Source organism: Cricetulus griseus, chromosome 3, assembly GCF_003668045.3.
Source record: "Cricetulus griseus strain 17A/GY chromosome 3, alternate assembly CriGri-PICRH-1.0, whole genome shotgun sequence".
NCBI lineage: Eukaryota > Metazoa > Chordata > Mammalia > Rodentia > Cricetidae > Cricetulus > Cricetulus griseus.
Window position 1 is genome coordinate 43,367,526 of NC_048596.1, and position 15,628 is coordinate 43,383,153.

General features: G+C 39.8%; 1 protein-coding gene across 2 annotated transcripts in view; it reads left to right on the top strand.

The window, feature by feature from the left end:
- The window catches only part of LOC100762283 (proprotein convertase subtilisin/kexin type 5), a 421,198-nt gene that overhangs the window by 122,378 nt on the left and 283,192 nt on the right, over nt 1-15,628 (top strand). For both annotated transcript variants that reach the window (XM_027406556.2, XM_027406555.2), the window contains exons 4-5: nt 9,293-9,436; nt 11,975-12,051. In XM_027406556.2, coding sequence (XP_027262357.1) covers nt 9,293-9,436; nt 11,975-12,051 — 221 coding nt within the window. The remainder of the gene's footprint in view (nt 1-9,292; nt 9,437-11,974; nt 12,052-15,628) is intronic.

The following is a 15,628-nucleotide window of genomic DNA, read 5'->3' on the forward strand; positions in this document are numbered from 1 at the left end:
AATTTCTAAAAAGCCTGAAAAGGCCTTGTCTATTGGTGTGAAGAGACATCATAACCAAGGCAACCCTTAAATAAAAAGCCTTTAATGGAAGCTTTCTTACTGTTTTAGAGGATTAGTCCATGATCATCTTGGTGTGAGGCAGACAGGCTTGGTGCTGGAGCAGTAGCTGAGAACTTTACATCCTAATCCAAAGGCAGGGGAGTTAGAATCTGTGCCCATGCATAGAAACTAAGAATTGTTATTCAACTAGGGCAGTCTAGCTGGCCAGCAAACCCCAGGAATCCACCTGTTTCTTACTCCCCAGTGCTAGGATCTCAAGCAGTTACCACCATGCCTGATCTGTTTGCATGAGTTCTTGTGATCCGGCTGAAGTTTTCATGCTTGTACAGCAAATGCTTTACCAGCCAAGCTGTCCCCTCAGCCCTTGAGTGCCATCTTAAGAATGATCAGAAATACTACTATTCATGTTTTGCAACAAAATCGTGATCCTTTTCGTATTGAGTTTAATCAGGCTATTTGTGTTCCTTTAGGATAGCTTAGGTGCTTGTTCTCTGGAAGAGTGGGGGTTTTCACATAAGTATTTATCACATTAGCATCATGAAGTGCACACAACTCTACTGCTAGGTGTATTTTGTCCTCTCTTCTTGCCTGTCCCCTGCCTTCTTTCCTTGTAGGTACAACCTCCATGACTCAGTTTTCACTGACGTGTCTGTTGAAGCATCTAATCTATTAAAAGCTCTTAATTCCAGGAGATGGCTTATCAAAGTGACCTTTTATGTGTTGTAGTTTCACAGGGTCTTGGAAGGATGTGAAGCCTTCAGTAAGAATTTGAGAGAAATTGAATTATAAACCTTCATATATTTTTCTGTGTGTCATTTACCTGCACATGCATGCATACATACATACATACATACATACATACATACATACATACATACATACATGAGAGAAAAGCTGTGTTGTCAAAACCTGAATGTTGGAAGGCTTGGAGGATGGCACATGATTGTTGAAAATGATTATTTTATCATTTGAAAAATCACTACCTTGGCCTTTACATTCCATGAAAATATTGACTCATGAACTAATTTAAAGATGCTAGGTCAATAAAGTATGTTTAGGTATTTGCAAATAATAGTCTCATTTTTCTCTTCGTCCTCAAAAGTGTCTCCAAATTCGACGACAAATGTTTTGTGCCACTTTTTTCTTCAAAACTCTTTTGTGAGCCTGAAATTATAATGATAGAAGAATAGCTGAGTTCTGAAGCCTGTTGGCCATTCTTCTTCAAGTTACACTCTAATTTAGAGATGGGGAAATATCTTCCAGGTCCATTGACAGGACTTCTGAACCTCTAATGAATAAAATGAAGACATGAATTTCTCCATGGAGTCATGCATAAGAGACAGATACAGTAAAATTCATAAGCATAATTTGGTAAACAATATAAACAAAGAAATTACATTTTAGAAAAAAAACGAGGTTACTTCATGCTAATGTTCCCTTTATTATTAAATAATGCAATCTCACTGCTTCAGAGAACCACGTTTAAAGCACCAGCGTGGGATTTGCTTCTTGTCTTATAGGCTCCTAAGGAAAACATTTTAATTGAGATCATCCCCAAATAAGCAATTTGCTAATTTACTAATAGTACTATTTTGCCAGAGAGTGGAATATTAAGATCTGGTTCATGTGGTTCTGGTTCAAGTGAAGAGAAACTAAGTTTCTCTTCAACTCAGATTTTGCTTCATGACTGAAAAGGGAAGACAGTATTCAAATAGAGCCCCTTAACAAAAACCAAAGCAGAATCAAGGACTATCTGGTACCCATGTGACATGTATTGTTCCAAAGAAACCATGATTCTGCACTTCTGAACTTCCCTCTGGACAGAATGGGGTTTTCAACAGATCTGGAGTGGACAATGGCTCACCTGCCACTGTGTCACTTCTCTTCACAGTAGAATAACCAACATCCTTTTTATATGATTCCCTATCAAAGCTTTAGTTCCCACATATCTCCTGGGGACCTGTGAATCTTTTTACTGCAAAGTTTAGTAAGCAGTGCCTTATTTGAGCTGGTGTGCAGAAGACGAATTCTAAGCATGTTTGTGTCTCTTCTTTAATTACCTCAATCATGTCTTTACTATGTCATTTATCTTCTCCTCCTTCTCTCCTCATTTTTTTGAGGCCAGGTTTCATATACCCAACCTCAAATTCCACATGTTGTCTTTAATTCCTGATCATCATGTCTCTGTCACCTGTGTGCTGGAACTACAAGGAAGTTCACTATGTCTCATTGTCTGTATTTTTTATTTCTACCTTCTATCATAATAGCCTTTCTACATGAATCAGTCTTCTCCAAAGAAGTAAAAGCAGTGAGAAATGGAATTTATAAAATGGAGAAAAGAAAAAGCTATTGTGAGGGATTGGTATGCATGGTCAAGGAGCCTGAAAGACTCATGATTTAGTGTCCAGAGGCTGGGAGCCTAGAAAAGCCAGTGGCATCATTTTATGTACTCAAAAGGCCTGAGAACCACAAGTTCTGAGGTTAGGATCACAGTCTATGTCTGATGGCCTAATAATCAAGTGCCCATGTCCAAAAGCAGGAAAAGATAGATACTCCAGTTCATTCAGAAAATAATTTTACCTTTCCTGTGACTTTTGTTCTTCTGGGACCCTCAATGTATTGGATAATGCCCACAGCAATGGTGAGGGCAATGTTCTCTAATGCAGCAAAAACTATTCAAATGCTAATTTTTCCTGGAATCATCCTCATAGACACATAGTCAGAAATAGCAGCTGTCTATGCATCTGTTAACCCAGCCAAATTGAAATAACAACAAAATACTTGTTATTCATCTTACCCTGTAAGTAAAGTCAATCCATTTTACTGAGAACTCTAGAGATTATCCGGATATTAACCAACCTCCATTACAAGTGAGTTATAAATCCCTGGGAAGATAAAACACATGTGTAAACAGAAATCACTGACACAAAGGCCGGATGGCTGAGCAGGAAACCACTGACTATACCTGATGAGAGTGTTCTTCCATTTAAACAGTGATCTGGGAGTTCTGTTAAAAATTACTTTATTTGACAAATGTAGTTCATCCATGGTCCAGCCTCCACACTTGTAAGGCTGACTCTTCTAATGATCTGCATCCTTTGGTTACATGAATTTTCTCCTGTCATCCCAGACTGGCTTCCTTCCTTCAGAGTGGCAACCTCAGGTATGGGTTGCTATTTTATGGAATGAATATTCTCTGAATATTCAACCTCACATTTTTCCATTTGCCTTATTTCCCATCGTGCTCCTTTCAACCATTGTCCTCCAAAAGCCTGGGTTATTTTTAGATCAGAAATAGTCAGCATCTCTCTGATTATTACACATCTTTACAAGGCTCTGCAGATCTACCTCAGCCTCCACCTGCTCTCTGGTGAGTCAGCTGGTGGATGGGCTCCTTCAATGTCATTTCTCTAGGAGTACTCTCAGCCTTCCCACACTCTCCCGTGACTAGGGTTCATGTCCTTCCCCAATTATAAGGCTTTGCTTGTGTTTTGTAACTGCTTCTTTGTCTGAGATGTAGACTAAACCTCCAGGACTTGAACATAGAAACCAGGCCAAAACCATTGCAGTGGCTCACATGTAATAACTGAGAAGGAGGAATGACAACTAGAGGAGGCTATGGGTTAAGAGCCAGACTTCTAAAACCTGACTCCTTTGTTTTTAGACTGGTGGTATTTGAGAATGGTCTGAACTGTTGAGTGTAGAAATCTCTGTGTGTATAAATGTTTAGTTTGTTTTCAGTGCCACAGAGGGCATTAAGAAGTTTTAGGAGTGTTGGTTACTCTTTAACACGGAGGCCAGGTGATACAGCTGAAAGCAACTCCCCAAACACCACTGTGAGACGTACAAAGATCCCTCAAATATGAGACATGTGAGACATACAAAGATCCTCAGGGGACACAGATGTGGTTGTTAGTGTATTGTGTCAGTTAGTGGTTTTCTTAAGTACTTTTAAGATTGAAAAATACTGATTTCAAAATGAAATTAGGTTTAGAAAGGTGACGATGGGAAACGTCCTTTTGTCTAGACCTTTCTGTGCACTGGCACCTTGACTTGACTCCTTGATCTTCCCTTGTGTTAGGATTTAGGAGCTAAATCCATTCTCCTTATCCTAAAAATTCATGTGTTTTATTTCCCCAGAGATTTATAGTCATTTGTAATGAAGTCCTTGTTTTATACCTTTATAATTTTTAGGCATATCCGATATACTACAGCCTTCTCCCTAAATCTCCTTTTTTTTTCTGATGTTTCCTTGGTGTTATCTGGAATTGTACTGAAAATTTGCAATTCCTGTAATGAACCTTTGTCAAAACTAAATTGTAACAGATGGGAGCTATAATTTTAGCAGGGTTGGAATACCGGTACAGAGTGAAGAAGTGTTAATGATACAGGGAAGAAAAAAATGTCTCACCAGTGTCCCAGTAGGAATTTGGACCCCTCTTTGTTCAGCTCATGTCTTTCTCCAACACCCACCCGTCATCAAGACTGCAGATGTGAAATCCCATTCAGCTCTTCTCAGCTGTCCCTACCAGTGATCCATTGCCCTTTCTGTGTTGCTTAACCCGACTCCTCCGAAGGAGAAGAAAATCCTTTCATTGGGTTACAATAACCTGCCCATCAAATTCTGTCTGCTTGGTTCTCTTTTTAACAAATATTTTTAGCTACTATTGCTGAGTTTCACAATATTGAAAAACAGTGGATTTCCTTGGGTGATTTCATATTGTTATCCACATGAAGAAATTAGTACAATAGTTGGCTAGGAAAGGGACATTAGTAGTAGGACTAGTAGTTCATTTTTCACTTGGAGGAATATCAGTTCTATTCCTGTTTGATTTATTACAACTCTTAATTTCTAAATATTACAAAGAACTTCAGGTATTCATATACTTTTCCGAGCCTACTAGATATATTTCTATGCTGGTCAGGTTTTTTGTCAACTGAACTCATTCTAGAATTATCTGGGAAGAAGAAATCTCAACTAAGAAAATGCCTCCATCAGATTGGCCTACTCCATTAGTAGGCAAGATTGTGGAAGAATTTTCTTGATTGGTGTGAGATGGCCCAGTCCACAGAGGGAGTTGTCATTCCTGGGCAGGTGGTTCTGGGATTATACAAGAGAGCAAACACATCAAGCTGGTAAGAAATGTTCCTCCAAGGTCTCTGCTTCAGTTTCTGCCTGAGGTTCCTACTTCAGTTACTTCCCTGACTTTCCTTAGTGATGTGTATGACAGACAAACCCTTTTCTCCCCAAGTTGCTTTGGTCATGGTGTTTGTCTTAGCAATAGGAAAGCCAAAGAGAACAGTTTTGTAATATGTCTCTAGTACAGACTTTTGTATATTTAATTCTAGTTTATTGTGAACATTATATAGTCAAAATTTCAGGCTTATGTGCTACTGTCAATAATGAGCAATGACCTCATCAGTGGTTAATTTGAATAGTGGATATTTTCAATGTCAGCAGAGAACTGACAACATGTAACAGCAATCCAAGGGCTACAGATGCAGTTCAATAGTTGGGTACTTGCCTAGCATACACAAGGCCTTAGGTTCTATTCTTAAGGACAGCAAAAAAAAAAAAAAAAATCAAAGGTCAGTTCATGGCGTGGGGGCGACTGTTAGTCATTTTTCTATTGCTGTGAAGAGACGTCAAGAACAAGGCAACTATTAAAAGAAGTGTTTAATTGGGGGCATGCCTCTAGTTTCAGAGATTTAATCTATTATAATCATTGTGGGGAAATGGAACATGGAGGGAGGTACTGGAGCAGTAGCTGAGAGCTAAGTTACATCCTGATCCATAGATGGGAGACAGGGTACTGTCATGGGCTTTTGAAACCTCAGTGCCCACCCACCCCAAACGCACACTTCCTCCAACCAAGCTGCACCACCTCCTAAACTTCTCTAATAGTGTCACTTCCTGATGACAAAGCATTCAAATATATGAGCCCGTGAGGGCCCTCTTGAATTTAGAGAGGTTTAAAAAGAATGCTTTTCACCTTCCATTTCCCAGAATGAAAGGATGGTGAAGACATAACAAATGTATATTTAGGGTAATTTATTTGGGATATAAGCTGTCCATTGAACAAACCCTGCAATACATTTTTGAGGACACAAGAGCTTGTTTCCATTTCATATTTTCAATCTTATTTCTAGGAACTTAGTCACCTATACATGGACACCATTGGAATAGCATTATTCAGAGTGAAGGTACATGCGTGACTGTAAATATTTAAACTCCAGTTCTAATATGCTGAACTTCCCATTGGTCTCTTGGCGAACTCCAGGCTGTAGACACATGTGTGTTGACACCATTCTATATACCAGGCTTTTGTCCCAGCAGAACTCTCAAAGGGACTGTGGCCAGTATATGTGCTTTTATCCTTGAGTGCTGTTTTAACATGGCTATCTAGCAAGGAGATGTAGGCCAGTATAAAGATCACTTTCATCAGGCTCTTCAGGAAATGGTGAGGTCATTCTGGTTTCATTGCTGGGTGATATTAGTAATTTCTCTGTTATTTTCTCTGAATATCTCAGGTATATAACACAACTATGTTAGTAACATGTTTGGAAATCTAGACAACTGAAATATTTTAATAATCAAGGGTAGGGTCTTATTCACAGTAGATCCTTCAAGTTGCCCCTGACTTACTACTTTTCTGCAAGAAACAATCGAGGCTTTTATTAACTCATTCATCCTCATCATATTTTTATTATTAATATCATTTCATCTTCGCTATCTGGGCCACATTCCATGTTAGATTACCAAACAAACACATCAGTTGCACAGTTCCCAACTACCACCAGTGATTCTGTGGTGGCAGATGTAAGGGATACAAAAGGTAGTACCAGAAAGTTTAAAATGATCAAAGTTTGATTCAGCAGAAGCAAGGGTGGAAACGTTCCAAAAGGCCATGGCTCACTCCACCACACATGTTTTCCATTGACGGCTGGTGTTCTTCAGTTTTCATAATTACCACTTCAGGCTTCGTCTCACCACTCGAGGATGCTTATTCCATTTGTGGCTTGCCCATTTCCTGTGCATTTCCTTCCTTCAACCCCCCCCCCCCGGCTACACTAACATTACCCCCAGTCACAATGGGTACCACAGGTGCTCACAGCAGGTTTTGAAAAAAAAAACATATAAAATGGAATAATATTGCTTCGTATTAAAACACTTGGTGAAGAGAGGCCCACATGCTTGGCCAGAATGGGACAATTGGAAAAGTAGGCATTTTAGCAATCTGCATGACTTCTTTTTGCTATTGTTTCTTTTAGCCAAGCAAGTAACTGGCCAGATTTTGCTGAAGAGGTCAGAGCAGGAAGCATAATAACAATTTCAACTGGAAATAAAAGTTGGGGCTGCTTATTCCTTCTGAGTATATTGATTAAGCAGTGTTTATGAAATCTTAGGTTAGACATAAGTCCATGGGTCATTTGGGGAGACGAATGCACATGTGTCAGCCATGAGCAGTACAGCACAACAGAAGCCAGTGAGCATGAGGTGGAGCGTGCAGACCGAGTGTACACATTCATTTGCAGGCCTGTGCTCCTAAGTTCCTGGGAAGGAAAATGCGAAGCAAGCCATAGGCGGCTCTGCAGGACCAGTGCTGTGCTCAGGAAACTGGAGGGAGGAACAGGAACAGCATTTGGTCATAGAGCATGGTTGTAAAGAGTGGGTGTGTGGGGCCTTTCCCTCCTTTCTAGCTTACTACCCTCAGTGTCAGTCTGTCCAGCAGTCACCACCGTTTCTCTCCCTACTCTTACCCATATCATAGTCTTAGTATGTGCTGCATTGAACAGGACTCTAGTCCCTGGCTCTTTCTTGGACCATCACTCCACTCTGTGCTGCCAAGTGCTAACAGTAACATACCTCTTACTTTCTGAGAGACTGAAGTCTCTTTCTGACTGTTCCCTTAAAGCAGCACACTCAGACCCCTCCACATTCACCTTCATATGGCTCTGTCTCTGTCTCTGTCTCTGTCTCTGTCTCTGTCTCTGTCTCTGTCTCTCTCTCTCTCTCTCTCTCTCTCTCTCTCTCTCTCTCCCTCTCTCTCTCTCGCTCTGCCTCAACCCCTTCAAACCACAATGACCATTTTCAGTCATCTTGTTTATTCATTTTTCTGCTTTTTTTTTCTGTGACCCTCCTCTAGGACAATACCTAACATTTTTTTGCAGCCACACAGAGCATACAGTAAGTGCTCAATACAATGTGTGTTAAATCCCATCAGCGGCAGCAGGGTCTCCATTATGTTTAGGGCAGAGAAAAGTTAGCATTCCTTTCCATTTCCTCAGCGTGGAGCTGTCTGTTGAGAGGCAGAAAGAATATAGTGAGTGGTGAGTGGTGAGCTGGTGTTGCTATGGCATTACAGAATCACACGTCCTTTCCTTTGTGCTTCTTCTGAGTCTTCAGAACCTGGAAAACAGCAACCCTCAAGAGTATTTCAAAGAGACGGACTTGAAAGGAACAATTATGTGGGTTGAACCAACATTTGTAAATTATATCAGGAAAAGCTGCTGGCTCCATTCCTTTTTCAGTATGTTTGGACATTGCAGCTCTTGCAGAATGAAATTTCCGTGCATAATGAGCCAAGATGTTATGTTTTCAGCCGCCCCTTGAAGCCCCTGTATACATTTCCTGGGTAGAGTACCCATCTTGGTTTTGTACTGATCCCATCCTTTTCAAAGAAGCTTTGAATGAATCTGCCCACCAGTGTTAGTTTTGTGAAAGACGTTTGGAGAACCTGCTGTCTTGAGGTTTTTGTTTGTTTTGTTTTGTTTTGTTTTTCTCATAGTAGCACACCTCTAAGTTGCTCTACAAGTGGGACTTGAGCCTGTTCCAGTTGCAGCTGGATTGGGTCCTAGATGTCTGGCTAAGACACAAGAGCATACATGTTCTTCAGTTACCCTCTTTAGGTTTATAATGAAATGCAGCAGTGGTTATTTACATCTCATTAATACATGATGATAATAAAATGTCCCTTACACTGTTGATATACTAGATTTTTAAAACTTCTTGTGGTACCCAAACTGGTACCCACTACCTATCAGTTTATATTTCCCCTCTTTCCTCGCATACTTCTTTTGGTATCATCCCAGTTCCCACTCAGGGGATCAATGCGTCTCTTCTAATAGGCAGCAGACCAAATTGCTGTTAATTCAGTACTGACTCCACAAGTGGGTAATTCTCCGATCTGATCGCTATTTAGTAACCTAGAATGCCCTTTTCGTTCTTCAGCACTGCAGTGACAACACACATCCCTGCCAGTCAGACATGAATATTGAAGGAGCCTGGAAGCGAGGTTATACGGGGAAGAATATCGTGGTGACTATCCTGGATGACGGCATTGAGAGAACCCACCCTGATTTGATGCAAAACTACGTGAGTGTTCCTTGTGGCCAGAAGTCCTCCCTCCTTGGCAGGAGGGGACTCCTGTGGGGATGGTCAGAAAGTGGGAGAGCTGCTGGCAAATGTGCCAGGAGATATGGCAGGTTCTGTACTTTGTTCCCTTCTTGTAGAAGGTGAGCTCTTGCAGGATAGGAACCACAAGATACTGTCTCTCATTTCCCATGCCTTTGATGGTGTGACCTTCAAAGAGAGCCATGCCTGCACCATCTGTTACCAGCCACGCCCACTACTCTCAGCAATTCAGGAAGACAGGCAGGCAGCACTGTATTTTGTGGAAAAGAGCAGACTGGGAGCTTTTCTCCAGTTCAGCCACCTTTTTCTTCCCTACTTCTTTCTTCAAAAAACAAGTTTTTAACTTTTTGAGATTAGAATATGATTGTATCATTTATCCCTTTCCCTTTCATTCCTTCAACCATGCACACACACACACACACACACACACACACACACACATGTATATTCTTAAATACAACCTGCTTAATCTGTATAATGTTACTTGTATGTATGCTTTCAGCACTGACCATTTAGTGTTGGATAAGCAATTGGTATGCTCTTCCCTGGGGGAGATTATTTCTCTAGCTCTTGGCATTCCTTGGATGCCTGTAGTTACTTGTGTAGTGTTGAGGCCTGTAGACTTACCCAGTCTACTTTAACATGTCTATTGTTGACCTTGTTCAGCTCATGTTTAAATAGCCATATTAGTGAGACTTTACACACACAGTCTCATAGTAAACTCCCTTTTCCTCTGGCTCTTACAATATTTCTGCCTCCTCTGCCCCACTGTGCCCTGTACCAGAAGTGCAGGAGTCATTTTGTCACCACAAGTCTGTATTTTGACTGGTTGTGGTTTTCTGTAATGCTCTCAGTCTGTTGCAAAGAGACCTTCTTTTTCTTTGCCTCCCAGTACTACACACCAGTCAATCCCCTTTCTCAAGGAGAAACTGAAGATTCATTTAGATCTACTTTGAATAGGAATCAGTGGCTAAACTCACCCTGTGGACTAGAGCATTCAAATAAACTTGGGCCTCTTTGCAGCATAGAATTTAAGGCTTGAACTTCTCCCCATTTACAAGTAAAGAAAATAAAGGCTGCAGACTGAAGTCAGCTATCCTGGGTGAGATGAGATCAGACCTCTAGCTTGCCTATACCCCAGAAGAGACATCTGCCTTGTCACATGCCCGCAGAGTGTCTCTCTGTGTGCCTCTACCTACTGCAGATAACTGCAATCCATTAAGTAAAACTAGTTTCTACCTAATTGTGATAGCAGTTTTTGCCCCTTTTATGTTTTCCCTCTGTTTTAGTTATCAGTGACGGTGCTGTCTCAGTTCCAACTCTTGGTGGCCAGATAAAAGTAGAGAAAGCATTAGATTATTCAGACCAAAGACTTGGGCTCCCATCTGGTTTGTTTCATATCAAGACAGGCTCTAGATTAGTCTGTTTGGTGCCTCTGTTTCTTGTGAGTAAAATTTTTAAGTTATGCTTGAGTCACTCATTCCAAGGGCAGGGAATAGAACTTAACATTATAGAGGTGGGCTGGGCTCCTGTGTGCGGAAAGCAGAACTTAACCATTCTGTGCATCATGTACTGTGCTTAGCTCTCCAAAACCTTTCCAATTTTGTGTACTAAAACTTACTTTCAGAAATCTAAGCATTCAGTAAATATGGAAGCAAAGATAATATTGGCTTTTATTAACACCAGACATAGAAGCAGTCATGAAGCACAGAGGGATTGATCATATCCTGGAACAGGCTAAGTGCAGGAATAAAAGATTAAACAGTGAAAGTGACCCCATGGGTTCCTTTTAGTTTGCAGAAGCTTTTTTTCCTAACCATTTTTGAAAGCAAACAAATAAATCCAACTGTGGCTTTAGATGTTCTGTTTCTTCATTTTAAACCTTAGCTTAAGGCAGCTTTGCTCATCATTGGGGCTGCTCTCAGAGCTGTGGAATAATAGTAAGAATCTCATTTGAAGGTTTTTATGTAATAGAAATTAAACAAGACTAATGTTGTGTAATGGCAGACCCCAAGAAACCTGATAAAATAAACATCCAATATCTTAACTGGCCTTTCAGTTATATGTGAACAATTGTTTTTTTTTTTCTAAAAGTCATGAAAATGTGATAAAGATCATTGTAAGATCAAGTTATTAAGTAAGGAATGCAAAGTATATATGTATCAAAAAAACCTCAATGCCTTTCAATATTTGGAGAGTGCTTAGAAAACATGGAATTGAGGACATCTGTACAAGATAAACATCTCACAAACTGGGTCACTCTGGGTAAGAAGGGGAAAGTCCTTTGGTCTATATAGACTACCTCACCTTAAAGGGACAATACAGCAATAATTGTTATTGAACCAGCAGTGTCTCCCTAAGGTGTCTGACATTAGTGAACCAGGAGGGTATTCATTCATTAACTGAATTATTCTCTTGCAGAAGTGCATTTAAGAATGTGTGAGCTTGTGGGTGAATGCTAACTACTGTCTGTTTCCCATTTCTTCTCCATCATCATAGGATGCTCTGGCAAGTTGCGATGTGAATGGAAATGACTTGGACCCAATGCCTCGTTATGATGCAAGCAATGAGAACAAGTAAGACTCAGAGGGCGGGCTGGCATGTGGCTAGCCGGGAGCTCAGCTTTCTGCTTATGCCAAGGGAAGTCTTCTCTTCAAAACTCTTGGTAACAAATGATATTTAAATCACAGCAAGAAAAACAGGTATCTTTTCACTGAAGTTTCTGAGTAAGAAAGTGGGGTCATCCTCATAGGAAGAAATGGCTGCTGACAGAGCCTTGGGGTGGCTCAGCATCTCCAAATCTTGAAGATGGAAGTGAAGATGTTAGCCTCTGAGATAATTAGTTCATAACACATTTGTTTCAAGATAAATATGCTAGGGGGAACAGGAAAGAACAAAAGAATAATTCCCAAAGATTCACTTACTGTTAAATCCAAAATGGTGTAGTTGAGGTCACAGATTGTTTGTTATATCGTGGCACAAGAGAACACACAAAGAATTATTGCCATTCATGGGCTGCATCCTCTTTCCTACCCCTCCTTCATAATCAAGAGGCCTAGTTTCTCTTTCCAATTAGTGTGGTAGTTTTTAACAAAGGCTAGTGTATATCCATTGGGTAGCATAACCTTTATCATTCTTCAGTGGGTAAGTGGCAATGATTTTTCCTAGTTACAAAGACCATTAGCAGATATTCCTGATCACTAAACCACAGTAATTGGCTCCGTCCCCCTTTTAGTTCAAAAGTCCTCTGAGAAATCATTATAATTTAGGAATTTTCATGTGACTTTTTCTTCACATGTTTGGGTTGGGACATCTGAAGTTGCAAAAAAGACTGCTTTGACCATTTATTGTATGCTATTTGCAATCTGCTGCTTCTCCCTTTCTCCCTTTCTCCCTCCCTTCCTTCCTTTCTTCCTTTCTTCCTTCCTTCCTCTCTTTCTTTCTTTATTTTGTTTGCCCTTTCTTCCTTCCTTCCTTCCTTCCTTCCTTCCTTCCTTCCTTCCTTCCTTCCTTCCTTTCTTTCTTTCTTTCTTTCTTTCTTTCTTTCTTTCTGGTATTTGAAGACAGGGTTTCTCTGTGTAACAGCCCTGGCTGTCCTGCCTCTGCCTCCCAAGTGCTGGAATTAAAGACATGCACCACCACGGCCCTGCTCCACTGATTTTCTTTAGAGGAAATTTTGTTAGATAATACTTGGTTAAGTGGGTCAATAAATTCAGATAAAACCAGATGACCTGGAAAACCTTTCTGTTGCTTTCACCATCTACAAAGAAGTTTCAACAGAGAAGCTTTAGAAATATGCTATGTGTTGATATCAATGACCAAGTATATATAACAAATAAGGATCTTTAGTGAAAGCATTAATATACAAATTTATGTATGTAGATGTTTCCAGAACTTCCAAACAAAAAGGGAAGGTGACTAAGTTATAGTTAATAGTCTTCTGTCAGACCTAGCTTTTATTGTCTAGATTATAATGTTTTATGAATTTTACGTAAGGGGTTAGAGTTTCAGGCAACATGAGCTGATCAATCTATCATCCATCTATATCTATCTATCAGACATTTCACCTAATTACAAATTAACATGAAATGACTTAAATCATTCAATGTTTAAAAATGAACTCTTAGTGGTAGTGGGATATAAGAACTATCTGCCCTTTCATATTTGCTTTAAATTTAAAATTCTCTAAAAATAGTCTTTAATGCAAGGAAAATATACTGCTAGCACTTCTCTATATGCCCTTCTGCTCTTAGGTAGCATAGGCATTCCCAAGAATCAAATGGCACTCCACAGAATTGTAAAACACAGTGAAATGACAGATTGCCAACTGTAGCATTCACAAATGTCATTGTCAAACTGCACGCATAGTAGGATGCCATTAAATGGTATCCTAGTGTTTTTGTTGTTGTTGTTGTTATTTTTGATATCCTAGTTTTGTGTATGTTCAATCATTGAATGTATCAGAACTGCAATAAGAGGGTTACTTACCTTGGAAGAACCTCCAGTGTGCTTATTTCTCTTACAAGGACAGTTATACCAATTCCCGCTCACACTCTTACATGCAAGGAATGACAAATGTTCAAAACAAGAAGAGAAAGCCGAGAAGTGAGGGAAAATACAAAGCAGACAGAGTGTTAATCAGAATGGAAGGCGTGTCCTATTGGTCAGGGTGAAGGCACACATGTGACTGGGGAATGAAAGGAAAGCCACCAGAGAGCAGGTAGAAACTGCAATGGTACCAGTGTGACCACTTGTGGATCATTGTATCTTAAGATGAGAGCTCTGTGTGTACTCTTGCCTGTTCAGTTTATCTGATGTGTTTTGTTCTGTTTAATTCACCTAGAGACTCTAGGATAGAATTGCACGTAAGTAAGTGCCAATCCCACATATGCTCAGCATAGTCCCTAATGTATCAATCATGTTGGAAGAGACTGTTTATCAAAACAAGTATTACAGCAAAGCTGACTGCAATATACCTTTTCACTAGATTTATCACATCAATGTTTGCAGAGAGAAAGGGGAGGAAATGTAAAATTTTCACATCAAGTTAATGACCAAAGTATCCTCCTTTAGGATGTGAATGCATGGATATGCTGGGGTATGGATGGTGGACCAATGGCTTGACCACTGTAGCTAGTTGTGTCTAAAATTGACCCCTCAGCTAGTTATATCTAAATCTACCTGTTGTGGATTTTTGCATTGAAATGGAAAGGTGATGGGTGACTATTAGCAAAGAGGTTTCTGCTATAACCATGCTTACCAATATGTCCATATGTAAAAATGTGTTCATTGAGCATTGGTTTTACTAGTGTTTTACAGACTATCTTTTAAAACTTATATGCTTAGGTATACTAGTGAAATAATATAGATTACTAATGGGGTGAATTAGAAGAATTTCTTTTAAACTCTATCATTTCCTAGGACTTTTGTTCATATATCTCTGGGATCTTGCTTATGCTGGAGCATGCCAGTTTCCCAATTTGACCTACTCTAACAACTTCCCATTGTTCATTGAGCTTAGTGGGAGTTTGACATATGATACCAGCATTGTTCCAGATATGTGCCAGTATTTGCAGTCTTTAAAAGAAGGTTTTTTATTGAAATAGAATTACATCACTTTTTCCCTTCCTTTTCTCCCTCCAGGCCCTCCAAGATACCTTCCTTGAACCCCTCTCAGATCACCACCCACTTTCAAGTTAATAGCTTTTTTATTATTGTTATTGTGTGTGTGTGTGTGTGTGTGTGTGTGTGTTCGTTCCCTCTTGGCTAGCTAAGAGCATGTATTCCAGCATTTATGGTTAAAATACCTCTGCTAGGTAGACTATCCTGTCATACACAATTGATGGCTATGTCTTCAAGCATGCATCCATGAGTAGATAGCCCTGCTTAGATGAGGGTCTCATCACACTAGAGTAGATTTGTAGTAGAGAAGACATAACAGAACCTGGCTGTCTGTGGTTAGCTTTGGATCTAATTACCCTAAACTTTGCTACTTAAAAAAATAATATGTAGAAAGTGCTCACTCTAAAAAGCAGTACAGTGTGTAAAATCCTAAACTAACTGCAACTATATGTTCTATTCACTTTTCTAATTCCTCATCATCAGTTAAAATTAAAGTGATCTCAAAGGATTGTGAATATGAATATTTCCAAT